The sequence below is a fragment of the Scyliorhinus canicula genome, chromosome 17, assembly GCF_902713615.1.
Source record: "Scyliorhinus canicula chromosome 17, sScyCan1.1, whole genome shotgun sequence".
In the NCBI taxonomy this organism is placed as follows: Eukaryota; Metazoa; Chordata; class Chondrichthyes; order Carcharhiniformes; family Scyliorhinidae; genus Scyliorhinus; species Scyliorhinus canicula.
Genome location: NC_052162.1, coordinates 56,025,585 through 56,052,619, shown reverse-complemented (window position 1 = coordinate 56,052,619; position 27,035 = coordinate 56,025,585). Strand labels below are relative to the sequence as shown.

Sequence of the window (27,035 nt, the reverse complement as noted above, 5' to 3'; positions counted from 1 at the left end):
AACATGCCTGCCTAACTGCCTGTTGGATTGCTGTCTTCCTAATTCTGAGTGATCAATATACTTTGTATAAATGAAATCCTTTTCAGCAAGTAAAGATCTCCTGAAATAATACATTGCTCACAAAGCAGGATTTAGCTTTGTCTGAAAGGGCCCTGCTTCCTTGCCATTCTATGTTCAGTTATGGGTTCAAATCTCACTCCAGATCTTGAGTACAGAAACCAAGGCTGACAGTGCAGTGCTGAGGAATTGCTGCATTGTTAGAGGTGCCATCTTTTGGATGAGGCATTAAACAAGGGCCAGGTTTGCCCTCTGATTGACACAAATCCCCTGACACTGGCCGGAATTCTCCTGCCGTTCATGTTGGTGTGATTCTCTGGCCCTGCTGGCATGACCCCTGTGGGTTTCCGGGCAGCGTGGGCGGGTTACAGCGGCAGGACCAGAGAATCCTGCCGCCACCGAATGGCACGCCCCCGTGTGCATCCGAGAGCCTCACGGCTGGGAGGCTGGAGAATTCCACCCACTACTTCAAGGAAAAGCAGGGGAATTATCCTTGGTGTCCTGACCAATCGTTGTGCTCAATCAGCATGACAAGACACAGATTATCTGGTCAGTACCACATTGCTGGAGGTGGGGATTTGCCCTGCAAACAATTGTCACTGGATTTCCTACGTTACGACTGGTGAAGCTAAGACACAGGACTATTTGGGTGCCAAACAGCATAAAGAACAAGTGATAGAAGGAGCTAAGCGATCCCACGACCAATGGTTTAGGCCTAGGGCGTGATTCAATGGGACAGAGCGATTCAACAGAGTCCAGTTTTGGGCGCGTTTAACGGGTGTTTCTTGGCACCGGCAGCACCAAGAAAGACCCCGCTATTCAATGGCATTTTGCTGTTTTTTCTGGCCTTGGTGAGGAACGGCCCTTTGAGGCCGCACTTACATAATTTCCTGCACTGAGGAGCTCAGCTTGCCAGTTCAGGAAGACGACTTGTGGATCGAGGCACCATTTCTAAAGGCAGCCCCGATCTTTCAGCGCTCCCCTCAGCGACCCCACAGTGGCTTCTAAACACCTCCCCCACTTCACCCAACTTACTTGTTCCAGGGTCCTTGAGCCCCCCCCCCCCCCCCCCCCCCCCCCCCCACACCCCACTTCTTGAGGGGCTGTTTAGCACACTGGGCTAAATTGCTGGCTTTGAAAGCAGACCAAGGCAGGCCAGCAGCACGGTTCGATTCCCGTAACAGCCTCCCCGAACAGGCGCCGGAATGTGGCGACTAAGGGCTTTTCACAGTAACTTCATTGAAGCCTACTCGTGGCAATAAGCAATTTTCATTTTTCATTTCATTATGGGCACGGCACCCCAAGCCCAACCCCTGGCATGGACAATTTTGCATTAGACACCTTGGCAGTGCCAGCATGGCACTATCACATCAGCATCCTGGCAGTGCCACTCTGGTGCACATACTGCCAAGATTCTAAGCCAGCAGTACCAAAATGCCTGGGTACCAGCGGGCGTGCCAGGATACCACCCTACCAATGCCCAATCACCCAGGTGTCTCCAATGGCCTGGGAGAGTGCCAAGTGCCGTTATGACTAGTCCACTTTTGTGTGGCCCTCCCCAGGCATGGCCGTTAGGTCCCAGGCCCCGGGTCAATCTGAGCTAATGGCTCATTTAAATATTCTGATATGGATCACACCCAGTGAGGGCGAGATCCAGATCACGATGTCTCGCAAGATTCCATGGAATCCGCCACTAAGCTCTGCAGTCTTGCTATTTCCAGCCATGAATGGTGATGGACAATTAAACAACTCACTGGAGAAGGAGGCTCCACAAATATCCCCATCCTCGGTGATGGTGGAGCCCAGCATGTAAGTGCCAAGTGGATGATCCATCTTCGTCACCTCTGGAGGTCCCCAGAATCAGATGTCAGTCTTCAGCCAATCTGATTCACCACATGTGATATCAAAAAAAGGCTGAAAGCACTGGATACTGCAACGGCAATGGGCGCTGACAATATCCAGGCAATAGCACTGAAGACGTGCTCCAAAACCTGATGCACCCCTAGCTAAGCTGTTCCAGTACAGCTATAACGCTGGCATCTACCTGGCAATGTGGAAATTTACCCAGGTATTTCCTGCACACAAGAAACAGGACAAATCCAACCTGCCCCATCAGTCTACTTTCAGTCATCAGTAAAGTGATGGCAAGGGTCATCAACAGTGCTAACAAGCGACACTTGTTCAGAAATAACCTGCACACGGATACTCGTTTGGGTTCCGCCAGAGACCCTCACTTCCTGACCTCATTACAACCTTGGTTCAAACAAGGACAAAAGAGCTGAAATCCAGAGGTGAGGTGAGAGTGACTGCCCTTGACATCAAGGCAGCATTTGACTGTGTGGCGTATAGGAGCCCTCGCAAAACTGGAGTCAATGTGAATTGGGGGAAAACCCTCCGCTGGCTGGATTCACACATGGCACTAAGGAAGATTGTTGTGGTGGTCGGAGATTGATCAACTTTGCTCCAAGAGGTCCTCTCCATCTTCCAATCGTCATCAACTGTTTCATCAATGACCTCCCTTCCATCGTAAGGTCAGAAGTAAGGATGTTCGCTGAAGACTGCACAATGTTCAGTATCATTTGCCGAGGGGGGGGGCGGGGCCGGGGGGGCTGGGCCAGGGGGGCTGGGCCGAGGGGGGGGGGGGGGGCGCCCTGGGGGAGGGCGGCCACCGCGCATGCGCTGGTTGGCACCGGCCCAACTGCGCATGCGCGGGACCCGAGTCTCTGGCGCCCCCTAGCACATGGCGCCCCGGGCGACTGCCCGAGTTGCCGGTACCTTGGGCCGGCCCTGGGGCTGACCATGGCAAGTATCATTCACACCACACAAGTGCCAGGCAATGACTATCTCCAACAAGGTCACTTCCTGATTCCCCAAAGCCTGTCCACCATCTACAAGGCACAAGTCAGGAGCATGATGCATTATTCTCCACTTGCCTTGATGAGTGCAGCTCCAACAACACTCAAGAAGCTCAATACCATCCAGGACAAAGCAGCCTTCTTGATTGCTCCCCCTTTTACAGACATTCACTCCCTCCACCACTGATGAATAGTGGCAGCCGTGTGTACCACCTACAAGATCCACTGCAGGAACTCACCAAGGTTCCTGTGGCAGCATCTTCCAAACCCACAACAACTACCATCTAGAAGGGCAAAAGCAACAGATACCTGGGAACACCACAACCTGGAGGTTCCAGCCCAAGTCACTCACCATCCTGACTTGGAAATATATCGCCGTTCCTTCACTGTCGCTGGGTCAAAATCCTGAAACTCCCTCCTTAAAAGCACTGTGGGTATACCTACACCTCAGGGACTACAGCGGTTCAAGAAGGCAGCTGAACACCACCTTCTCAACAGCAACTAGGCATGGGGAATAAATGTTGCTCTAGCGAGCGATGCCCACATTCCATAAATAAATTTTTAAGAACCACTTCAAAAGCACTTTATTGGCTATAAAGCACTTTGTGATGTATCTGGTGGCCGTTTAACGTGCTATATAAAGCAAATCTATTTTCATGTAGAGAATACTTTGCAGTAGGAATAGGTTTAAAACTATTCTTGTCATGAATTAACATTTTTAGAGTACATTATTCATTTTTTAAACACCTTTAGGTCAGGAAAAGCAAGAGAGTTAATTGACATTTATTTCTACATAGAAAAACGTTGTATATAGATTCTTGTATTTTTAATTGTTGGTAAAAATGTTAAATTCCCTTTTAAGGCCCCACATTATATCCAAGTGCACAGGTTAATGGCTGTAAAAACATGTTTAAAACATCTACACATATTTTATTATTTTCTTCTCATTCCTTCCTCAGTGCAATACATTTATTTTACAACTAAGAGGATGGGCAGGAGATCTGTCGGCCTCTGCCCATAGCTGGTTTTACTCCACTTGTGAGAGTGGTGGTTTGATTTGACATTTAGTATTCCCTCATTGAGGACTCGATCTCCTGTTTTACTTCCCTCACTCCTTTCATGGCTTCCCATCTATTAGCACGCCTGAGATTGGGAAGTGTCTCTGTGGAAAATTGCAGACATTATAACTGTTAATCATCTTAGTTTAGTCAGGACATGCTAATATTAAAGAAGCTGCTGAATCAACTGATTTGGTGTTTTCATAGAAACCCTGCTCTTGCCCGAGCACGACCTGTGTTCTTATCGCTGAGCATGATGCAGTTTGAGAAGTGTGATAAGATTGTTTTTTCTGCTTATTATTGTTCTTTATTTCCACTCGATTAACTATCAGCGCAAAATCAAACTCTCTCAAATTTCAGTTGAGAACATTACTGAAGATGAAGTTCAAGATTCAACTGAAATGTAAAGCTGAATTTCAGTATGGACATTTGGAAACGTCTCGTTTAAAACTTTGTGCAGATTTTTCTGATGCAAGACTAACTTACAATACTTTGATCCATACTTTGATTCAGTAAGGAGAGCTTATTGGCAGAAACACAATCGTCTGATGATGAGGTTAACCACTTCCTGCCAGACGCCCTATTTTCAATTTTCACAGAAACTGCTTCATAACTTCTTTAAATTGCAAAGATAAATTTGACCAAAATGCAATGGGCGTGATTCTCCGCTCTCCACGTCGGGTAGGAGAATCGCGGGAGGGCCGGGCGAATCACGACACGCCGCCCTGGCACCCCCCGCGATTCTCCCACCCCCCCAAAATGGCGTGTCGCGGAATCGCCGCTCGCCATTTTTCACGCCGACCGGCGATTCTCCAGCTCGGATGGGCTGAACGGCCTGACGTTCCCGATCTGTTCACGCTGGCGGCAACCACACCTGGTCGCTGCCGGCATGAACATAGCGCAAAAGGTAAGTTTGGGGCCTGTGGGGGGCGGAGAGGGGATTGAGCACCAGGACCGTGCTCGGGAGGGGACTGGCCTGCGATCGGTGCCCACCGATCGTCGGGCCGGCGTCTCCAAGAGACGCACTCTTTCCCCTCCACCGCCCCGCAAGATCAAGCCACCACGTCTTGCGGGGCAGCGGAGGGGAAGACGGCAACAGCGCATGCGCGGGTTGGAGCCGGCCAACTTGCGCATGCGCAGCTGACGTCACTTAGGCGCCGCCGTTGCGTCATTCACGGCGCGCTGCTTTGACGCAAGCGTCAAGGACCGGCAGTCGAGTTTCTCACAGCGCTGCTCCTCGCCCCCTGGGGGGTGGGGGGGGGGTGAATAGGGTGCGAGGAGCGGCCTCTAACGCCGTCGTGAAACTCGGCCGAATTCATGACGGCCTTCCTGATGCTTCGCGGGAGCGGAGATTCGCGCCCAATGAATATAGAAGTTTGCTTCATTGATTCATGGCTACGCTCTAACAGATTTTTGATTTGTTCTTCTTCCTTTATTTGTATGGTAAGAAGTCTTACAACACCAGGTTAAAGTCCAACAGGTTTGTTTCAAACACTAGCATTCGGAGCACTGCTCCTTCCTCAGGTGAATCATTCTTCAGGTGAATCATTCACCTGAGGAAGGAGCAGTGCTCCGAAACCCAGTGTTTGAAAAAAACACGTTGGACTTTAACCTGGTGCTGTAAGACTTCTTACTGTGCTCACCCCAGTCCAACGCCGGCATCTCCACATCATTTATTTGTATACTGATGACTTGAAAATGCTTTTTGGACCAGACGATTGTTGAATACTGACATTTGGAGCAGTGAAATATTTGCCTAGGAATCATGAGTAAGCATGTGAATAGGAGCTTCTTACTCATAATAATTCGGTACATTGTTCTGTGTATAAAGCTCAAAGCAAACATTTCATTCTTAACAAATTACTATCAAGTATAGCTCTCTTTGGATAAGGCTCACAAACGTTAAGGCTTTTTTTTAGAAAAAAGAGAAAAAGCATAGATCAGTTGAATGTGAGCTTCCAGTCTGAGCTACAGTGCTGTAGAACAGCACAAGATGGGCGTTCTACTCTCAAACATAAAACAGCACAACATATTAGGTGAGACCAGGATTGAGCTTGAACATGATTTTGAGAGAAAGTTTACTGTTAAGATAAGGTGTTAAAGAGTTCAGTGTGGAAAATCTCTTTCCTTTAATTCTTTTCCGCCATCTCTCCTGAAAATGCAGACCTCCCACTATGACACGGTTCTGTGAGGATGAGTTTATCACCAATTTTGCTCTCTTTCATCAAATGTGCCGAAGAAAATTGTGAGTTGAGGAGACAACAATATGCAAAGTAAGCAACAAACAAGACTGTGATTTAGTGATCCGTCTAGACAGTTAGTTTATTATACAGGTGGATTTTTAGGCCAGGTTTACATGAAGTTTATTTCTGTGTATATTAACAGGAAGAGCTAACCTCAGAATGACAGTTAATAATAACCAAATTTCAGTGGCAATTTAGACATAAAGCCTGAAAACACAAGTCTACACAATGATGCACAACCTAGTGACCTGTCCAAAACTTTATTGCCAACTGACACAAACAAGACATATTGGGATGGAATTTGTCTTCGATACTAAAACAAAAACGTATGCTAATGAATTAACACCTGCCTGATTTTCTACTCCATTGCTTTCCCAGAATGGATGGAAAGCATTGGTCATTGGGAACAAAGAAATATAGGAGCAGGATTCGCCATTTAGCTGATTGAGCCTGCTCCATTATTCAATATAATCATGGTGAACATCCATTTTAATGCTATTCCCCCACACTATCCCCATATCCGTTTATGCTATTGGCATTCAGACATCTGTCAATCTCTGCTTTAAACATACAGAATGACTGAGCTTTCACAGCCTAGGTAATTCTAAAGATTCACAATCCTCTGTGTGAAATAATTTCTCCTTGCTTCAGTCTTAAATGGCTTCCCCCTTATTTTGAAATTGTCCTCCCTGGTTCTAAACTCCCCAACCAGGGGAAACACTGCACACAGTACTCTAGGCACGGTGTAATCCATGTTACTCCTGAACTCAAAACCTCTTGCGATAAAGGCTAGCATTCCATTAGCCTTTCTAATTGCCTGCTGAACCTGCATTTTAACTTTCAATGACTTAATGATGAGGACACCAAGGTTGTTTTGTAAATCTGTACTTTCTAATCTATCGGCAATTAGGAAATACTCTACGTATCTGTTCCTCCCACCATAGTGGACAACCACACATTTTTTCATATTATATTCCATCTGCCATGTTCTTGCCCACTCACTTTCCAAATTCCCTTGAAGCTGATTTTCATCTTCCTCACAACACCTAGCTTCACGTAATCTGCAAAATTGGAAATATTACATTTGGTCCCCTCATCCAAGTTATTGATGTACATATTGTGAACAGCTGGGGTCCAAATACTGATCCTTTTGGAACCCCACTAGTCACAGCCTGCCAACGCAAGAATGGCCTGCTTAAACCTACACTGTTTTCTGTTAAACAATCCTTGATCGATACCAGTATGTTACCTCCTATCCTGTGTGCTTTAATTTTGCTAACCAATCTCCTCTGAGGTACTGTATCAATTGCCCAGTATACTACATCCACTGACTCCCCTTTATTTATTCTCTTCCGAACAGCCTCAAAATTCTCCAACAGTTTCATCAAACATGGGTTTCCCAATCATAAATTCATGTTGACTATGCCCAATCAGATCATTCTTATCTGTGTCCATTTATCACATATTTTATAACAGATTAAGGGCCTTAATTGGGGCAAGGATGGGTCCCTCCCCTCTCCACTGTAACTCCACTGTAAAATGAGCACCAGCTCGGGGTGGGAACCCGGAGGGAATCCCATCCATGCAATTTCATACTCACTCCCAGCTTCAGAACCCACCAGCATGCTGTGCAAAATCCTGACCCAAGAAATAAAACAATAATTTCATAGCAGAAACGTAAATGCTAAATTGAGTAAGGAAGAGCGGAGAAAAAGATAGAGCAAGATGGACAAACAGAATGCTTGATCAATCTCCTGTTAACTGATCGCATGGTGGCAGTAGAGATGTCCATGGCCCATTCAGGTCCCAGCTGAAAGGAGAAGCATAGGAATTAAAAGCAAAAAAAACTTAAAAGAGAAACAGGTAAGGTATGTAATGTATGTCATATCACTCATCACAATATATTGGGCGAGGTTCTCCGGTCTCCGACGCTGAAATCGCGTTCGATGATCGTCTGGCGCATCCCCGTTGGCGCCAAAATCTGGGGCGGTGGCGCTGTTGCGATGCTCCACTGCCTCCAAAATGGCGTATGCACACTGTTGGGATGTTACCTGAGGCCCTCCCCCGATGCTCCGCCCCCGTTGGGCCGAGTTCCCGACGGAATAGGACGCGTGTGCTATTTTTTTTGGGAACCCGGCATGGTGGCTGCAGACTGAGTCCAGCACTGCCACAGTCGGGGGGTGGGGAGGGGGGGGGATTCACCAGTGGGGAGGGTTTTGACATGCTGGGGCACTGATGGGGGCTGTTCCCTAGCCAAAAGGGGGCACTATTTGGCAGACCGGTCCATGCACGGTCTGCGCTATGTTGCACGCGCTGCCGCTGCAGGCTGCCGCCGTGCGCAAGCGTGGCCACGGGCCTGGCAATTATCTGTCCGTAAATGCACACCTGACTTGTGCCTTGTAGATGGTGGACAGGCTTTGAGGGGTAAGCAGGTGAGTTACTCGCCGTAGGATTCCTAGTCTTTGACCTGCCCTGGTAGCCACAGTATTAATGTGGCTAGTCCAGTTCAGTTTCTGATCAATGGTAACCCCCAGGATGTTATTTGTGGGGGATTCAGTGATGGTAATGCCATTGAATGTCAAGGGGTGGCGGTTAGATCCTCTCTTGTAGGAGATGGTCATTAGCGGGCACTTGTGTGGCACGAAAGCAACTTGCCACTTGTCAACCCAAGCTTGGATATTGTCCAGGTTGTGCTGCCCGTGGACATGGACTGCTCCATTATCTGAGGAGTCGCTAATGGTGCTGAACATTGTGCAGTCATCCGCAAACACCCCCACTTCAGACCTAATGATAGACGGGAGGTCATTGGTGAAGCAGCTGAAGCTGTTTGGGCCTTGGACACGACCCTGTGGAACTCCTGCAGTGATATCCTGGAGTTGAGATGATTGACCTCCGACCACCACAACCATCTTCCTTTGTGCCAGGTATGACTCCAACCAGTGGAGAGTTTTCCCCCCTGATTTCCCTCTATTGTCCTATCCCTTAACATAATTTGTTAATTCACTTTAGCCAGCTCCGATTCCGTGCCCTCATAATTGCCGTTATTTGAGTTTAAAAACAATAGTCTCGGGCCACTTCCTCTCTCCCTCAAACAAAATGTAACAGTATTATGGTAGCTGCTACCTAGGGATGTTTTCACCATTGTGTCATTAATTACTCCCATCTCATTGCACAATACCAGGCTATTGATATTGCCTCCTCTCTGGACATGCTGTTCTAAGAAACTACCCAGAAAACATTCAACAACTCTTCATTTAGGCTACCCTTGTTCATCTGACTATTCCAGTCTAGATGAACTAAATCATTAAGAGTAATGGGCACACGATAAGCGTAATGAAATGAAATGAAAATGAAAATGAAAATCGATTATTGTCAAGAGTAGGCTTCAATTAAGTTACTGTGAAAAGCCCCTAGTCGCCACATTCCGGCGCCTGTCCGGGGAGGCTGGTACGGGAATCGAACTATGCTGCAGGCCTGCTTGGTCTGCTTTACCAGTGCGCTAAACCAGCCCCTAATCAAGCCCATAATCAAACAAGCTAATGGAATCTTGGACTTTACTCGGGGGGGGGGGGGGGGGGGGGGGGGGGGGGGGGGGGGGGGGGGCTGGACTATAAAAGGAAATAAGTTATCTTTTGTGTCACTCCATCTGGAGGATTATGTGCACTTATGGCACACTCTTCAAGAAGGATATATTGGCCTTATTGGGGTTCAGTGCTGATTCTCTGGAATCATAGCAGGAAGAAGGGGTTTAAAGGGCTACATTAAGAGAACAGGATGCACAATCTTGGTTTTTATTCCATTGAGTTTATAAAGTTGAGGGGTGATGTAATGAAATATTTAAAATGTCAAAAGGAAACTATTTATTTTGGTAGAGTGAAATCTGGAGGCATATTCACATAAAAGTAATGGAAATCTGGAATTCTGTCGCCAGAATGATGCGCGTTCAGTTTAAAGAAAATTATATATTTTTGTTAGATAAGGATATCATGGAGTAATGACAGACAAATGGAATTGAGGTACAGGTCAGTCATGATCTGATTAAATGGCAGAACAGCTTGAGAGGCTGAATGTCCAACCCTTGTTTTTTATGTACTATTGGTAGAAGAGCCATGCATCGTTAGCATGTTGCTCTATGGCTCTAGATTTATCAATAGTGATTATCATTGTGTTCATTACCAATGGACTCATTGTTCTTGAGTATCAACTCCTTTGGTATGATGAGTTTTATCCAGTGCTCTAAACTTGTGTATTGTAATTCAGCTAGCTATCTTCCTAATATTGAAAGCACTGAAATTCTAAGATCTAATCTTTTCCTGTTGCTGCCGAAAGATCTAACAGGTGACACTGCGGTACTTGTGAATTCTTTGCTATTACCTCAACAATCAGGTTAAACAACCAAATGTAGAAAGATAAGGCAAAGTAATGGGAACAAGCCAATATCTTCCTTGCTTCCACACAGATATTTAAGCGCTCCATTACTTTATTTTGTCTACATATTCGTCTACATGACAGCATTCGGTGAATGTCTGGAGTAATTCATTGTGTATGAGGTACTTTCAGATGCTTTGGCATAACATGCTAATCACTGTATGTAATATCATCTTTTTGTACAGCTAAACTGAGACACACTTTTTAAAGGCTTGATTTTTCTTCCCTTTCTACTGTGCTTCTCAACCCCTGCTATTACCCCATTTCACAGCTTGAGGCAGAATGAATGAAACAATTTTATTGCAATTTGAGATTGGAATAGGAATCCAATGGTGTGCAACTAGACAGGAAAGGCCTGTTATATCTAAAATGCACATTAAATTAATTTGTATAGTCATCAAATTGAATAACCAGTGTTAAGGTGAACATTTCACAATTAGGATATCATAGAAGAAGAGGAAGCTTGAACAGGGGCTTATTTTGCAGACTTCTGAGGTGAAAAGAAAACTAGTTGCCCGAAAAAAGAAATATTGCTCTGAAAATGTCTCTTTTTGCTGTTGGGGAGGCATGTGTGCAATTCTGTTCAGAGAACACTTGTGCAGATACCATTTTCTCCTGAAGCCTTGAGACCTCCTGCTAATCCTGCATCCCTTGATCATATTGGGAAAATGTGGTAAACATGGTGCAATTGTGTTTCTCTCACCTGCATCAAATTAGCAAACGTCTGCTAGTGGGAATACTGAGCAGGATTCTCCCGTACCCGGCGGGGCGGGGGGTCCCGGCGGGACAGAGTGGCGTGAACCACTCCGGCATCGGGCCACTCCAAAGGTATGGAATCCTCCGCACCTTCAGGGGCTAGGCTGGCGCCTGAGTGGTTTGTGCCCCGCCGGCCGGCGTGGAAGGCCCTTGGCGTCACGCCAGCGCGCGGGTCCGCGCATGCGCGGGAGCATCAGCGGCTGCTGACGTCATCCCCGCGCATGCGCAGGGGGGGGTTCACCTACGCGTCGGCCATCGCGGAGGCTGAGATGGCCGGCACGTAGAAAAAGAGTGCCCCCACGGCACAGGCCTGCCCGCGGATCGGTGGGCCCCGATCGCGGGCCAGGGCACCGTGGGGGCACCCCCTGGGGCCAGATTGCACTGCGCTCCTCTCCCAGGACCCCGGAGCCCGCTCGCACCACCAGGCCCCACTGGTAAGGGACCTAGTCCAATTTACGTCGGTGGGACCTGCATATTACGAGCGGGACTTCAGCCCATCGCGGGCCGGAGAATCGCTGGGGGGGCCGCTGCAAGCGGCCGCCGACCGGCGCGGCGCAATTCCTTCTCCCACCAATTCTCGGGTGCTGGAGAATTGGGTTGCCGGCAGGGGCGGGATTCACGCCACCCCCCGGCGATTCTCCGACCCGGAGTGGGGTAGGAGAATCCTGCCCACTTTGTCTCATAGAACCCATCCCTAGAAATGGGGGTGGTTCGGTGGAGTTTGTTTCTCTTTAACTTTATGGCCTCCCAGAGCCACAATTTGTCAGTCAGGGAAAATGGGGCAGAAAGCCCTTAACTCAATCCCTGCAAGTGTAAGGGCTGTGTTCCATCTTACTGTGCCTACCTCTCAAACAATCTCTTTCCCTGCCACCTTCTCTGAATACAATGCAAAGATAAATCATTTTTGTGTGAGTACCAAGCAAACCCACATAATTGGAACTCCCTACTGGTTACCTCAGAAACAGATTGCTTATTTAAAAGAATGGGGTACCATGTATTTCAAGAGTGTAGGGTAACAGTATTGATAGGTAGATTCCATCTTTCAGGGTAAATAGATTGGAAATAATTTGTAAGAATTAAATTCTCGTTTTTGGCCTCTCCCGCTATTCACTGGTCTCGTTTCGCTTGGGTGAGAGCTGGAGAATTGCGGCAATTAGATGTGAAGCTTGGGAAGGAAGACCAAGGGATTGATGAAGAAGAGGAAAATACCATATGAAAGTAAACTAGTGGAGGATCTAAAAACTGACTGTAAAGCTTTATATAGATATGTAAAGTGAAAAAGATTGATAAAAACAAATGTAGTCTCCTTGCAGTCAAAAACGGGGGAATTCATAACGAGGAACAAAGAAATGACTGAGGAACTAAATTTGTACTTTGCTTTTGTCTTCATATAGAAAAACATGAATAATGTACCCGAAGTTCTGAGAAGCACAAGTTTCAGTGAGAAGCTGAATGAAATTATTATTTGTAAAGAAATGGTTTTGGGGAAATTAATGGGATTGAAGGTAGATAAATTTCCAAAGCCTTGATCATTTTCATTCTGGAGTACTTAAGGAAGTGGTCCCAGAAATAGTCAATCAATTGGTGGTCATTGTCCAAAAATCATTGAACTCTGCAATGGTTCCTACGGATTGGAGGATAGCTAATACAACCCCGATATCCAAAAAAGGAGGTAGAGAGAAAACAGGGAACTATAAACCAGTAGTCTAATGTCGGTAGTGGGGAAGTTGCTAGAGTCCATGATAAAGGATTTTATAGCACAGCATTTGGAAAGCAGTGGCATAATCAGACTTGGTCAACATGGATTTATGAAAGGGAAATCATGCTTGACAAATCTACTAGAATTCTTTGAAGATGTAACTAGTAGAGTTGACCAGGGAGAACCGATGAATGTGGTTTATTTAGACTTTCAGAAGGCTTTCGGCAAGGTCTCACGCAGCAGATTACTACGTAAAGTTAAAACGCATCGGATTGCAGGTAGTGCCTTGAGATGGATAGAAAGCTGGTTAGCAGACAGGAAGCAAGAAGATGGAATAAATGGCTCTTTTTCCGAATGGCAGTCAGGGGCTAGTGGGGTACTTCAGGGACCTGTGCTAGGACCCCAGCTGTTCACATTATATATAAATGTTAGGTTAGGTGGATTGGCCATTCCAAATTGCCCTTAGTGTCCAAAAAGGTTAGGTGGGGTTACTGGATTATGGGAATAGGGTGGAGATATGGGCTTAAGTGGGGTGCTCTTACCAAGGTCTGGTGCAGACTCGATGGACCGAATGACCTACTTCTACACTGTAAATTCTATGATTCTATGAATGATTTGGACGAGGGAACTAAGTGTATTATCTCCAAATTAGCAGATGATACAAAACTGGGTGGGAAGGTACAGAAATGCTTCAATGGGGTTTGAAGTGAGTGGGCATATGCATTGCAGATGTAGTATAATGTGGATAGATGTGAGGTTATCTGCTTTGGTAGCAAAAAAGGAATGCACATTATTATTTGAATGGGTATAAACTGAATCCTGTGACGCCGTGCCGCCGACTGGAGAATCGGCACCAATGGTGTTGCTCAACACGGACTCCCCGGCGATTCTCCGCGCTAGACGGGCCAAATGCCCGCCGACTTTGGCCGAGTTACGCCGGCGTCATTCGCGTGTGGTCCTACCCGGCGGGACCTCGGCATTCTGGTTGCGGGGGCTGTCCTGGTGGAGGGGGGGAGCTGACTCTGGGGGGGGAGGGGCCTCCACGGTTGCCAGGCCCACGAACGGGGCAAACCTGTGGGGGTGGGGGGTGGGGGGGGGGGGGGGGGGCCTATGTTCCTCCACATCGGGCCCCTGCAGGCACATATTGCCCGGGGGCCAGTGCGGAGACGGCAACCCACGCACATGCGTAGACCCGTGCCGGCCGTGGGGCACATGCCAGCCGTGGCGTGTATGCGCGGACCCGCGCCGTCCATGCTGACACCCGTATTGGAATTGCCGTTCTGGCCCCCTGTGCGGCGCAGAATCGGTGCTCCTAGGGGCCAGGTGATGCCGTCGTTAAATGCTCCGGCATTTACGATGACGTCAACGCTTAGCCCCATTATCGGAGAATCCCGCCCAATGTTCCCGATGGTGGAAGCATCCAGAACTAGGGGTCGTAGTTTGAGGATAAGGGTAAACTTTTTAAGACTGAGGTGAGGAGAAATATTTTCACCCAGAGAGTGATGAATCTGTGGAATTTGCGACCACTGAAAGTAGTTGAGACCAAAACATTGTGTAATTTCAACAAGGAATAAGATATAGCTCTTGGTGCTAAAGTGATCAAGGGATATGAGGGAAAGGCAGGATCAGGGTATTAAACTTGATGATCAGCCATGATCATAATGAATGGCGGAGCAGACCCAAAAGGCTGAAAGCCATCCTCCTGTTTCTATATTCTATGTATGTTTCCATAAACATGGAAAACCACAGATATGACTGTGCTGGAGTGACACTGTCATTACCTTTAAGGACATTACTTTAATGACTTTAAATCGGAAATGAATCACATGTTGAAATGGCATGGCAGAATGTAAGTGAAGTGACAAAGTACACTTCTTCACACTGAGAAAGCAAGTGTGCTAGTGTGCGGATATATAATGTTATGTATAAATACATATGCATATGTTTGTGCTGTTATCATACAGAATACTGATGCTGAAGAATTGTCCCTTTTTTCCTTCATTAATATGCAGCAATGTCACAGAATCACAGAATTTACAGTGCAGAAGGAGGCCATTCTGCCCATCAAGTCTGCACCGGCCCTTACAAAGAGCACCCTACTCACGTCCATGTCTCTGCCCTATATTCCCGTAACCCAATAACCCTCACTTAACCTTTTTTGAACACTAAGGGCAATTTTTGCATGGCCAGTCCACCTAACCCGCACATCTTTGGACTGCGGGTGGAAACCGGTGCATCCGGAGGAAACCCACGCAGACACGGGGAGAACGTGCAGACTCCGCACAGACAGTGACCCAAGCCGGGAATCGAACCTGGGACCCTGGAGCTGTGAAGCGACTGTGCTAACCACTATGCCACCGTGCTGCCCTACAGAGTGACAGTGTCAAACTCTCAAGTACGGTATACCACAAATAAGGTGAAGTGTTGAATTCGTCATTAATTTAGTTTTTCTTTTCCTTTAAAAAAAATCCCCAACACAAGGAATGATGCAATACGCTTTTAAATTTAATTTTCAGGGCCTGAGAGATTGTTTCGAAGTAATTATCGACATTATACTGTTTAAAAATTAATTAACTTGTAACTGCACCAGTCCTAATGTTTTAGTTGTTTGTATTTACACCGTTGGATTTGTTTTGGTGCCCAGTCAGTCAGGGAGGATTGTTATAGCTCACTCTGTGAAGGCATGGGTTATTTAGAACATAGACATACAGTGCAGAAGGAGGCCATTCGGCCCATCGAGTCTGCACCGACCCATTTTAAGCCCTCATTTCCACCCTATCCCTCTAACCCAATAACCCCTCCTAACCTTTTGGACACTAAGGACAATTCACCTAACCTGCACGTCTTTGGACTGTGGGAGGAAACCGGAGCACCCGGAGGAAACCCATGCAGACATGGGGAGAACGTGCAGACTCCACACAGCCAGTGACCCAGTGGGGAATCGAACCTGGGACCCTGGCGCTGTGAAGCCACAGTGCTAACCACTGTGCTGCCCCACTGCTACCATGCTGCTTCTGACAGCAACTTCCAGAGATCAGCATTTAAATGTGCGTTTGTGGCCAACTGTTGCCGTCCGATTTCATAGATCATAGAATTTACAGTGCAGAAGGAGGCCATTCGGCCCATCGAGTCTGCACCGGCTCTTGGAAAGAGCACTCTACCCAAGGTTAACACCTCCCCCTATCCCAATAACCCAGTAACCCCACCCAACACTAAGGGCAATTTTGGACACTAAGAGCAATTTATCATGGCCAATCCACCTAACCTGCACATCTTTGGACTGTGGGAGGAAACCGGAGCACCCGGAGGAAACCCACGCACACACGGGGAGGATGTGCAGGACTCCGCACAGACAGTGACCCAAGCCGGAATCGAACCTGGGACCCTGGAGCTGTGAAGCCATTGTGCTATCCACAATGCTACCGTGATGCCCTACTCTGTACTAACAGTGAGTGTTGATAGCCACGGTGTTATTGTGAATGCAAAGTCTGGACCATTATAATTATTGAAAGTTCTCAATTATCATTAAAATTAAATTGTTATGCCCTTTGTCTGGATTGGTTTGAAGCCAGATCCAAGAGTTGAAAAGGTAATTTCACAATGCTTTCACAACCCTACCACTAATGTAAAAGTAACAATTGTGAAGCAGCCATTAATAAACCAAATAAAATCTAAATCGGCTGTTTGAAAGTAGGGGACTGTCATATTGAAACATTTTTGTGATGCATTGAATGCAGTGTTCACTTTTAGTCACCGATCCACAAAGAAGACATGTGGCCCCAGAGGCGACACATGAAAGCCATGAGATGTTGGAAGATTCAATTAAAAAAAAGGGCAAACTTGGGATCAAATTTCTCCAAGCCACTGGAGAGGGTGTTGATTTCATCAAAGTGGGAAAGTCCAGGAAATTACATTTGAATTGTGATCCCGATGTGACCCTGCTTTCTGTTAGCTTTCTTTGGGGCAGGATTAAAAAACAGAGTGGGGACTCCCGTGGATCTAATGGGTTGAGTCATTAAAAAGATCAAGGTTGTTGGGAAGCCGATTATTGGCTGTTTTAACACTGACTCCCAGGGCTTAGGGCCTTGGCAGATCATAACATGGTCACCAGTAATGGAGTAAATAAATTTAGGAATGTTCAAACCAGCTGAATTAGCCGAGCACAGAGATGTGGGTGCTGAGGATGGGGAGCCGAGGGGGCATGTGGTGGTGCTGTAAGGCTAGAGGAGATCACAGAACTAGGGGGGGGGGAAGATGTTATGTTTGGATTTGAAAATAAGAAGAATTTTAAGACTGAGTTGCTGCTTAACCAGGAGTTAATTTGGTCAATAGACACAGCTGGAGGAGATGGGTGAGTGGGACTTGGTGCCGCATTGGGACATTAGGTTTGAATGTCCTCCAGTTTGCCAAGGGTTGGACAATGGAGGCTAGCCAGGAGTCAAGTTCAGAGATAACAAAGGCATGAATGAGGCTTTTAGCAACAGATAAGCTGAGGCAAGGGCAGGGTCAGATGATGTAAGGGAGGTGGGAATAGGTAGTCTTAATGATGGTGAAAATATCTGGTAGCACCTCTGAAGGTCAAATAGGAGTCCTAGGTTTCAGACAGTCTCGCTCAACTTCGGTTAGCAGGGAGAGAGTTGGAGTCAGTGCTGAGGGAACAAAGTTTGGGAACTGAAAACAATTCGTCTTCCTAATATTTAATTGGAGAAAATTTCAACACATCCGGTACCGGATGTCGGATATGGAGTCTGGCAGTTTATGGAGATGAGGGGATCAAGAGGTATGGAGATTGGGTAGTGTTAGGTAGCATAAATGTTTATGTGGAATGTAATACTGTGTTTTTGGATGATGACGCCAGCATGTTACGCGAGAAATAGGAGGTAGTTAATATGAAGTGGCAAATGGCAATGTTCCCTCATATTCTGTTTGCTGCATGCGGCTAACTTGTTGCATTGCATGATCTCTTTAAGATTGACGCATGACCACACCTGGGCGCACCTTAAAGGAAATGTTGTTTGTGTGCTACCTGTCGATTCCATGCGCAGCACATTCCGGATTGTTGTGCAGCTATGCACCCACAGAGCTGGACAGGACATTGTGAAGTGGCATAGAAAAGGCAAATGTGGAAAGCTAAGCAAATTTAATTGTAGGGCAATGAAGCACAGATTCAAATTGGAAAAGGCAAAGTTAGGATAATGTCATGAGGTATTTCTTGCACAATGGATGGCCAACACAAGGAAGAAATTTCCAAGTGATCAATGGAGAGAAAATCTTTGAGAGTGAATTCTGCCCTTGGGGGTGGAGTGTGCAGACCCCAATCTAAAAGTCAGTGGTTTGCCACCTCCCGTTGGCTTACTCGCCCCAATGGCCATTTAATGGTTGTTGTGCCTTTAGTTAACTTGAAGTAGGCCTTGCCACTTCTTTCCAGGAGGAATTCTCACGTCCAAGAACTGCCAGCCAATCAGAGGGCTGGCAACTCTCTTGTCCCATATCATATAGCCTATAACCACTTGCAGCTGTCAATCAAACTGTGAAATAGCACATGTGGGGTGCACTGATGGGAAAAGAAAATCCCAAAGGCCAGAGAATTCCGGCCTCACTTTTATTGAAATTGCATCCCAAACATAGGGCACATATTGGAAATATTAGCCATACATCCCAAGTTTCTAAGGTTCCTCACTGGATTGTACTTTTTGTAAAACAAATTCATCCATGGGCAAGGCCCATTGAGAGGGCGAAGCATGAAGGGGGAGATTGAGGGGTTATGATGCGGGGGCATTTGACAACCTCATAGCGGGCTGCCATTCACCTGGGAGAGGCCCTGATGCCAGCTAGAAGAGGACAGGGTCTGAAGCGATACCCTATGGGAGCGCGCCGATGCCCAATGCAATGATATCCTGGGTTTGCCAGTATCTTGGGGTCCCACACATGACTTTGTGAAAAGCGTTTCATCCCGGCTCGAAAAAATGACTAAGTGTGGGAGAATTGCAATGGGAATCGCGATAGAAGAGCCGCAAGATTCACACTGGTTTTTCTGCCAAAGATGATACTTGGGGTTGGATTTTCCAGATCCCCAGTTGCGTGGTTTCTCGGCGTTATGCTGTTCGCTGACGGTCGGATCCCTACTCCCGCCGCTTGTCAATGGGATTTTCCCATTGAAGCCACCCCAATGTCGCGGGAAAAGAGAATCCCAATGGTGGAGAATTCTGGCCTTAGTCGTTGGCACATAACACCGAGAGGCAAAGTCAGGCACTTTGTATTTTGCTTTGTTTTTAACACATAAAACACTTAGGAAATTATAAATCTCACAAACCTGGACAGAACGCAAAACAAATTGGAGGATAATTTAACCCCCCCTCTCCCCCCCACCCCCCCCCCCCCCCCCCCCCCCCCCCCCCCCCCCCCCCCCCCCCCCCCCCCCCCCCCCCCCCCCCCCCCCCCCCCCCCCCCCGCCCAGTCTGCAGCAAAGTAATGGATGCTTAGTTAAAATGGAGCAGCGCCATTTCCCTCTCCATTTCCAATGAGTTCTCCTTTTAACGTCATTCGTTTTGGCATCAGATGAAGCTTGTGCTGAACTCTGGTGGGAGCCCTGTTAATAAATTCAATCTGGGACTAACAATGATGTCTGATGTCAAGGTGAAGTTACTAGAAAGCTTCCTAATTTGGCGCAGGAACTGTAGGTTTTTCCACATCCCACAAGGAAAGTCCAAGCGCCAGCAGAACCCCCAACCCCCAGTCCGTGTGCAGTGAAGCATTTGCAGCCCCTTTCTGGGAGTACACTGGTGTTGGCAGCCTCCTGATGGTAGTGCCTGGCCTCTGGGCCGCCTGAACTTAGTTCCTGTCACCATGGCCAGCTGTTACTTTCTATTTCTCTCATATTTAGGCGTTAAACTTTTCCTCTGTTGTAGAGTTTTATAATCTCTTATTTAATTTCTATCAATGCCATTATGGTCAGTTCTCTGATATTCCCTCTTTCACTTGTGCTCTCTCCCTCCTGCACTCTCAAAGTATGAAAATTAAGACATGGAGTGTAAATTTCTGAAGGGATTCACTTGACTGTCTGCCACAGTTTCCATGGAGACCTGCAGAAAGCCTGGGGAAACATCCTGAAAGTTGAGTAAATTTTTTTTGCCAGGGCTTCTGCAGATCTTCCTCTGACGTTGCAGTGGCTGGCAGGAGAAGGAGTGCTGCTCTAGACTTCGTAAGGAAACCCTTAGCCTTCCTTACCCCAGACTTTCACAGAAACTGTGCTGTTATGCATTTCAGTGAAAGACTTTGCAATAAAAGAGCTAATTTCTACAGGTGGTCTGCATCATCATCATTCAGAGCACCTGTAAAAATCAACTCTTTTATTGCTAAGTCTTTCACTGAAATGCATAACAGCACAGTTTCTGTGAAAGTCTGGGGTAAGGAAAGCTAAGGATTTCCATATGAAGTCTGGAGCAGCACTCCTTCTCTTCCTGGCCCACAAGAACATCCATTTAAAAAGATTATCCACCGGAGCCACCTCTGAACCCATAATATTTCTGCTGACAGATTTGGCCTCTGAGATGCCACCAGCTCTTCTACTCAAACCTTCGGGAAAAAAACGTCATCTGGCCCTGTTTTGCGCATATAACTAGAATGCCACAGCCTTTCCCTGAGTACATTGCTTGCACGCTGAAAGAGGAGGCTGAGGGGGTGCTATACTGTGGTGGTGCCATCCTTCAGCCAAGACTCTAAACCAAGCTTCTGTATGCTCTCTCAGGTGGACATATCCCAAGGCACTAGAAGAGCGGGGGGAGCTTTGCCTGGTGTGCTGGTCTATATTTTATCCCTCAGTCAGCATCACAAAAACAGATTACCTGGTGATTACCATGTTGCTATTGTGTGAGTTTACTGTCAGTAAATGGGCTGCTGCCTTTCCTATATTACAACTGTGACACAATTCAAAAGTACTTCATTGGCTATAAAGCACTTTGAGACATTCTTTGAGATGGCTGTGAAAGACGCTGTATAAATGCAAGTCTTTCATCAAGATTTAAATGTGCCATAAATCACTAAATTCATAAAACGGAGTCATCATTTTAAATTTTAAATAATGGATAAAGACTGAGGGAGGGAGGTTAACGGATGACTTGACTGCTTATTTTAAAAGCCTGAAGTTGGTGGTTTCCAATTGATGTGGCGCCTCATTGCTAATTCTATAACCTTCCTGCTTTAAACAAGAAGTTTGAATGCAAAATTGGGCACTTTGCGCTTTGAGTATTGGACTATTCTGAAAGATTTGAACTTTTGAATATTTTTCTCTCATCTTTTTCTTTGCAAGTATTAGTCTGCTCAGTGATAGCACCGCCATCTCTGACGCAGAAGGTTATGGTTTCAACCCCCGCACCATAACTTCAGCACTTAATCTTGGCTGGCACTTCATTACTGAACTTCGGTTTTAGAAAATGACCCCATTGCATGATTTAAGGTTTATAGGCATAGTGTCGTAGTGATTCTGATACTGGGCATCTTAAGAAAGTATTTCATTCTACACATTAACGTATACATCACTTTGATCTGTATAAAATATACCCTTTTAAAAGTAATGATATAATAATATTGATACAGGTTTAACTTAAGTCATAAAATGTCCCAGATAGAAAAATATTCGCAACCCATTTGTCCAAATTGCAAATAGCTACCATATGATTAACATGTGAAACTGATCTTTGTAACAGAGCAATGTACATAAACTAGTTTGAACTCCAAATGAATCATTTCAACTAATCAGAATTTATTACAATACTGTTGAAACACTGTTAAGATCTTTGCACAGAGCCTGCATAGTGTGACTACAAGATTGCCCAAAGTGCAGCCTCGTAGCACCACATAGCTCATCCTCAGATCGTAAAATGCCTTCAGTTGATTGTTGTTACTGCTACCTTAATTATTGGTGAATTAAATTCCTTACCTTTGGTTTTCGATTTTGCTCTTTTTCTGATGCATTGGAAGGTTTTCTTCGTAACATTTTTTTTCAGAAGGATAAAATGTGTTTTAAAGGATATAAGTTAGCGATGTTCTGCTTAACTGAAGTAACCTGAGTCACAGGAAGGGGAGTCACATGGCAAATTGTTACCGCAACAAAATGGTGTTGGTTAGAACTCAAACGTCAGTCTTCAACATCTAACCAGGAAGGAAGTAACAAGTCTTACTGAGTGCTATGCTTGCTTGCACAGCAACAGAAACAAGGTGTTAAAAATTACAAAAGCAGTTGTTCATTGCAGTGTTAATGTAAGCCTACTTTTGACACTAATAAAGATTCTTATTAATATTTAATCTATACTCTTGCACTCTAACATGTTAATTTTTTAATTTTATACAATGTTTTAGTACATGAAATTAGATTTGATATATAGTGCAATCAGGTGTGTGTGTAATATACATATATACGGCACGGTGGTTAGCACTGCTGCCTTACAGCGTCAAAGACTGGGTTCAACTCCAGCCTTGGATGATTGTGGGAGTTTCTACATTCTCCCTGTGTTTTTGTGGGTTTCCTCTGGGAGCTCCGTTCCTCCCACAGGTCAAAGTTATACGGGTTAGGTGGATTAGCCACGGTATATTGTCCCTTAGTGTTCAATAAGTTGGGTGGGGTTACTGGATTCAGGGAAAAGCGTGGGGCGGGGCCTAGATGAGGTGCTCTTTCAGACGGTTGGTGCAGACTCGCTGGGCCAAATGGTCTCCTTCTGCACTGTAAGGATTCTATATTTGTGCTTGCATTCTGCATATACGTGGTGGGTAATTCAAGGACTTACAGAGTGGGAATGATTGTTTTCTCCACGTCCTTGTGGAGTATGAGTTCCCTCATTAAGGAGGCAAGGGAAACTCGATCCAGTATATAAGATTGGCCAGTTTGGCACTTACCCTGAAGACCCAGTTGGGGATGACCAGGAGTTGGGTATGATAGTCTTGTAAATAAACCTTTGTTTCTTTGATACAACTTCGGTGTGGACTCTCCGTGACTTCATAAAACTGGCGACGAGGAGTAAACTGTTTCATGTTGACGTTGCAGCCCTGTCGGTTGAGCCATCTCCCTGATTCAGTGGATCCAGGCCGGAAGCTGTTTCTTTCACCATGCCTCTGTTCGGGCGGTTGGATCCATTTGCCACCGGAGTCGGAGACTGGAATCGATAAACGGAGTGGATGTGTGATTTCTTTCATGCAAAAAAAATCACAGAGAACAATCGGCAGATGGTGATTTGCTGACCACTTGTGGCTCCGATACATATGGGGTAATTCGGAGTCTTAGGTACCCGGCGGCACCAGGCGCCCACACCCTTGACTAACTCGTGATGCTTGTGGGTATGCAATTCAACCCAATGCCATCCATTATTGTTCAGTAGTATTGTTTCAATGTGGCAGAAGGATTCATGGGTGAGTCGGTCACTGAGTTTATGTCCCGGCTGAGAAAGATTGCCAAGTTCTGTGAGTATGGAACTGCTTTACCTGAGATATTGCGCGATCGTCTGGTCTGCAGCATCAAAAACGTGGGGATGCAGAGAAAGCTCTTGCTGAGCCTTTCTTGTATCTGCAGCAAACAGATTCTCCTTATTCTGTGAGAATGCTAAGCATGGGGTGCAGGTAATGGTGGTGGACACCCAAGGGCATGGTCCGTCCCGGGCAGCTCACCCAAACCGGTCCGACCACTGAACACACTCTGAGCTACTGTCCCAAGCATGGCCATCATGGTGGGAAGTATCCCTGGATTCTGCTGAAAGTGATTTGGTTCAATGCGCGACATACGGCTGTCAGCCCAGGCACAACCGCAGGCAGCAAGGGCATCAGCGATCCCGTGACACCCTCCTGCAGCAGTAAGCATCTGCTTCAGGACCAGATGTTTCATCTGGATGAGCAGGACGAAGGGGCCGCGATGCAGTTGAATTGTGTGCCGGCGCTCCATGTGGCTCCCATTCGGGTTCCCGTCTGGGCCAACGGCCATTCGTTAAACATGGAGTTAGATACTGGGGCGGTGGTTTCTGATGTGGCACAGGCCATCTTTGACTGCATAAATCATGACCTACAGACTTTAACCTTGGCAGGCTCAGTGGCTCGGTTGGCCATGTTTTCGTGGAGCAGCTGAGTATTGTTGGAATGACATTAACTCTGGTGGTTTATGTTTAAGGGCAGCATGGTAGCATGGTGGTTAGCATAAATGCTTCACAGCTCCAGGGTCCCAGGTTCGATTCCTGGCTGGGTCACTGTCTGTGCGGAGTCTGCACATCCTCCCCCTGTGTGCGTGGGTTTCTTCCGGGTGCTCCGGTTTCCTCCCACAGTCCAAAGATGTGCGGGTTAGGTGGATTGGCCATGCTAAATTGCCCGTAGTGTCCTAAAAAGTAAAGTTAAGGGGGGGGGAGGATTGTTGGGTTACGGGTATAGGGTGGGTTTGAGTAGGGTGATCATTGCTCGGCACATCATCGAGGGCCGAAGGGCCTGTTCTGTGCTGTACTGTTCTATCTTTCTATCTATCTATGTCTGCCAGCCGGCTCTCCTCCTCTCATCATCATTCAAGGGAATTATACTAGTCTGTTGGGTTGTGATTGGTGACACCATTTGCACTTGGATTCTTCATGTGGTGTCTGGTCGCCTGTGCGATGTACTCGGCAAGTACCCTGAGGTCCCGGCTTGATATCAGAAAGGGGCCGTGGCCAAGATCCAGGGTGACCCGGAGGCTCAGACGCACTACTTCATAGCATGCCCAGTTCCCAATGCCTTGGTAGAGAAGGTGGAAACCAAACATCAACAGGTTGGAGAGTTTGGGCATTATTCGGTCTGCATTCTTCACGGATTGGGCAGCACCTGTTGTCCCTGTCCTGAAACCGGACAGAATGGTCTCTGTGCGGGGATTATAAACTGACGGTCAATTCTGCTTCCAAGCTGGGTCACTACCATATGCCCCGCATCGAGGACCTGTATGCTAAGTTGGCTGGTGGATGTCGTTAATGAAGCTAGATATGAGTAGTGTATATCTGCAGCTTGATCTCGACAGGACCTCTCCCAAGTTTGAACATAGAACATAGAACACATACAGTGCAGAAGGAGACCATTTGGCTTAATTCATTTTCTCCAATCAAGCAATTTAGCGCGGCCAATCCACCTACCGTGCACATCTTTGGGTTGTGGGGGTGAGACACACGCAAACATGGGGAGAATATGCAAACTCCACACGGACAGTGACCCAGATCCGGGATCGAATCTGGGACATCGGCGTCGTGAGGTAGCAGTGCTGACCACTGCGGCACCGTGCTGCCTTTATTGGAGTTACTCTTGTAGGATTTGGCAGTTAACCGCACACCAATTATTTTCACAATTTTCAAAGATTACCAACTGACACATAAGCTTTGTTTAATTTGTCACTGTTTTTGAGCAGGATGGACAATCGGGTGCATTTGCTTAAGGAGGCTTCAGTCGACAGCAGAAGATTCTGATGATTCATATTCTTTGAAATCAAGGCAGATAAATTAAGATGAAGAGAAACTATGAATCTGGCAGTCAAAATCACAAAGTTGAAGGCGAGACAAGTGGATGAACTTCGGCAAAAAGACAGTTTGGCATTGTATCGAGCAGTGCGCAAACTGCACCGAATAATAATCTCTATTAGAGTCACAAGTAGGCTTACATTAATACTGCAATGAAGTTACTGTAAAAATCCCCTAGTCGCCACATTCTGCCGCCTGTTCAGGTACACTGTGGGGAGAATTCAGAATGTCCAATTCACCTAACAAAGCACGTCTTTTAGGACTTGTGGGAGGAAACCCGAACACCCAGAGGAAACCCACGCAGACTCGGGGAGAACTTGCAGACTCCACACAGACAGTGACCCAAGCTTGGAATCGAACCCGGGTCCCTGGCGCTGTGAACCAATAGTGCTAACCACTGTGCTACCGTGCCACCCATTCATCCTTAACAACAACATCCACTAAATGTTTTGGTGACTTGACTTCACCTGCCGATTTCTGGAGGCAACACATCGCCTGAAAAGCTTGAATGAGATGTGGAATCTGAAATAGGAATGGAACTTCAAGATACTACTCAAGCTCATTGGGCGCGATTCTCCGCCCCCCACGACGGGTCGGAGAATAGCGGGAGGGCCTTCCCGACACTTTTCCTGACCTCCCGCTATTCTCCCCCCCCCACGGCCGCCCCACGACACGAACTGCTCGCCGGTTTTTTTTACGGCGAGCAGCGATTCTCCCCTATCCGATGGGCCGATTTCCAAGGCCTTTATGGCCGTTTTCACGAATTTAAACACACTGCTATAACAGTTCGTGAAAACGGCTGCAAAATGCCGTTCTGCAACCATGCCACCGATTGGCACGGCCGCACCACGGCCGTGCCAAGGGTGGCATGGGTCCGCGATCGGTGGGCACCGATCGCGGGCAGCGGGTCCGATTCCCGCGCACTCTTTGTCCGCCGCCCCGCAGGATCAGTCCGCGGCGGCTGAGAGGCATGACGGACCGCGCATGCGCGGGTTTGACGCACATGCGCGATGACATCATCCACGCATGCGCGGATTGGAGCCGTCCAACCCGCGCATGCGCAGCTGATGTCATCGTGCGCGTCAGCCGCCGTGAGTCTTGGCGGCCGGGTTTAGCGAACGTTCGCTAAGCCCGTGCTGCCATTCTTCCCGGGGCCGCGATGCTAGCCCCGACCGGGGGGGTGAATCGGGTCGGGTCCCGGGAGGGGGCGCGGAGGCTGCTGTGAAACACGGCCGGTTTCACGGCAGCCTTTACGACTCTCCGTATTTGGGGAGAATCGCGCCCATTGTTCTGCAGTTGAAGTGAGGGAAAAAATCTACCCTGAAGACATTGCCTTCTGGCCAAACTCTGTTCCACTGAGTATGATTGAATAGCTTGTGACAGATGTAGTATGGAAAATTGGAGAAAAGAGTTTGAGGTTCCACCCTTATTGTCCT

General features: G+C 47.0%; 1 protein-coding gene across 1 annotated transcript in view; it reads right to left on the bottom strand.

Moving 5' to 3' along the window:
• The window catches only part of sash3 (SAM and SH3 domain containing 3), a 101,355-nt gene extending 79,165 nt beyond the window's left edge, over positions 1-22,190 (bottom strand). The window contains exon 1 of the mRNA XM_038775643.1: positions 22,035-22,190. Coding sequence (XP_038631571.1) covers positions 22,035-22,091 — 57 coding nt within the window. The 5' untranslated portion in view covers positions 22,092-22,190. The remainder of the gene's footprint in view (positions 1-22,034) is intronic.
• Between the last annotated feature and the right edge of the window lie 4,845 nt (positions 22,191-27,035).